Source organism: Seriola lalandi, unplaced genomic scaffold (assembly GCF_002814215.2).
Source record: "Seriola lalandi dorsalis isolate HSWRI2012SDOR001 ecotype SW California unplaced genomic scaffold, Sedor1 jcf7180002054972, whole genome shotgun sequence".
Lineage (NCBI taxonomy): Eukaryota > Metazoa > Chordata > Actinopteri > Carangiformes > Carangidae > Seriola > Seriola lalandi.
Window position 1 is genome coordinate 4,963,545 of NW_019525660.1, and position 2,540 is coordinate 4,966,084.

Consider the following 2,540-nt stretch of genomic DNA (forward strand, 5'->3'; position numbering starts at 1 on the left):
TGAATATCAACTTTACTATTGTTGCTTGCTCAGTTCTGTACTCCCTCCTGGCTAGCTCGCCACAAATTATGTAGCACCCACAACAAGTTAACCTGGAGTTGAGGCTAGGGCTAGTGACTACAATGTAGCATCAATGTTGACCCATGATCAGAAGACCAGGCTACGAGCTGGGAGGGAGTAAACAAGAGACCGAGGTTTGCTTAGAAATATATATATATTGTGCATTAACACCAACAACAGTCAGACAACAACAGGTAAAGTGCTAAATATATACAGTGGAAAATGTGTGAATACCAATTTCAGATGGCCAGTCCAAACAATTCATGTAGCTACTCGTTCAATCATATATATACTCCATAATACTTCAACACGACGAAATTAACCCGGATGTTCAGCTCACTTAATACCACTTACAACCCAGCTGCCCACCCACAGTTCATGAAGAACCCATGTCTGGGTTAAGTTGAGTCCAGGGGGAGGTATGGGTGAGAAAGTGTGTGGGAGAAGAGTGTGTGTGTGTATGGTGGGCAATGGGCAACAGGTAGGACGAAAGTTTATTGTGAGCTACAGGGAGCCCCCTACCGGCCTGGCAAAAAGGGGGGTCGATCCGTCGCAGTCCAGCTGTAGGCTCTAGGCCTGCTCCTTAGCTCGCCATCAATCCACGTTTGGTCAGTCTCTGCGCAAGTTACACGCTCACTCGCTGTCGGTTTCCGCACGGCAAGTTCGGCCCGGCAAGGAGCTCCTGTAGCTCGTCTCTCCTGCAGCTTCACCCCCTCTTACCGAGACTGAACAGCGCGGCTCTATACATAAACGCGGTTGGTCGTGCCATCCCACATGACCCCGTGATGTCACTAAACAGCGTCACTGTGATTGGCCCAGAGGGACCACACGAGAACCGGAGCTAACTCCGCGAGATTTTGAGCGGAATGAAAAGAAAGGAGAAACCTGTCACCTGGGTTACATCTACATGCGCAATCTTTTATTTTTATAAGCCAAGTCAAGACCAACTGAACCAAAGCAACAGAAGTGCCTCAGAGTAATTTTGTAACTTTTAATCATTATCAAGTTTTCTCTTTTGAAGATTTTGACAACTTTAGAGTCATCTGGTCAACGCCAGTCTCCTCTAAAGTTATCCAACCAAAGTGAAGAGCATTAGAGTTTATTTCACATCAACCCGCGAGAGACACCAGCAGAGACACATCTGCACGACCACCTGCAGAGAAGCAGAAGCAGAAATCAAGAGTGCCCGAGACAGAAAGTCTCCTGGCAAACTCCACCAGAGCTGAACCGCTGAGACACCGGCAGAATCCGTCATCGTGAAAACGGGACACGGCTTCCAGGAGAATCCACCTAGATCCCGCGCCTCCAGGGTTACCACGGCAACCACAGCCAGCTGGGTTCCAGCCGAGGATCTCCAGCTACAGTGCAACTCACAGTAGGCCGGTCTTTACACTCTGCTCATGACTGGGTTGATGTCGAAATATAGCAATATTTAATCATCAAACCTAATTCGTAGATGTAGTATCATTAGCTGTATGGCCATAGTGTATAGCCATAACATATTCTCTCCCACCATTGCCAACTCATCACACTGCTCATTTCATTATTATTTTCATCTTTATGATTATTACACCTTGCATTTACTCTGTACATAGTAGTTTAGTTAAATAAACTCCTTTATTTACACCCAGTTGTTGTCCTGTTGTATTCTTTTGACGTAGAGACTGGAGATCCATTGAATCGAGAAGTCATGGCTTCCGATATGAGATTGATAAATTTGGCAATGAAGTAATTCATTGTTGTCCTCCTAGAGGACTGGTGCCCCATTTCAACGAGAGTAAATCCTAAAATATGGCTTAACGCTACAGGATTGAAGAAATAGCTGAAAAAATTAGCCTTCTCTTCCACAGCTGCCATAACTGGAGGGACACTCACTGCTAACTGTTATTCTAGACTGCACCTTCCTCATCCCCCCAAACCTGCCCCTTTTCGCATTAGCTTAAGAGAGCGCAAACAGACTTTCCGCCATCTCCGGATGATCAACTGTTCTGACAAGATGCTTCTGCATCTGAGAAGCGGTGTTGCCAACGTTAAATATCTAATATCCTACTGAGGGAGCACGTCCCAGGGTATGGAGGGTTCCCTCCTCCTCCTCCAACTTACTGCTGATCGCCAAGGTTGTACCTCGGTCTCTGGAACGCTCTCCAAGTCCATGTGAGTCACCTTGCGGTTCCTCCTCCTCCTCCAACTCGGACATAGAGGACGTCGGAATCGAGGACTCTCAGGTTCCCGCCTCTCCACAGTCCCCCTTGCCTCCGTCCTACGGCTTCGACATAGCAGACAATGGCTTCGAGGACTTTCAGGTTCCTGCCTCTCCACTATCCCCTTCACCGTCGATATCTCCCTCTCCCCCTTTATCTTCTTCGGATGGTGCGGAAAGCGAGGGAGGATGAAATCGACAATCGTCAATGTTCATCAACGCTGTAAAATCAGCTGTGCTCCATCTGCTCAACCTGAGTTGTCACAAGTACCGTCACAAA

At 47.4% G+C, this 2,540-nt stretch overlaps 1 protein-coding gene across 1 annotated transcript in view; it reads right to left on the reverse strand.

Annotated features, from left to right (window-relative positions):
* Positions 1 to 2,257, reverse strand: part of smyd5 (SMYD family member 5) — an 8,945-nt gene extending 6,688 nt beyond the window's left edge. The window contains exon 1 of the mRNA XM_087171748.1: positions 2,185 to 2,257. Coding sequence (XP_087027874.1) covers positions 2,185 to 2,257 — 73 coding nt within the window. The remainder of the gene's footprint in view (positions 1 to 2,184) is intronic.
* Positions 2,258 to 2,540: the final 283 nt, after the last annotated feature.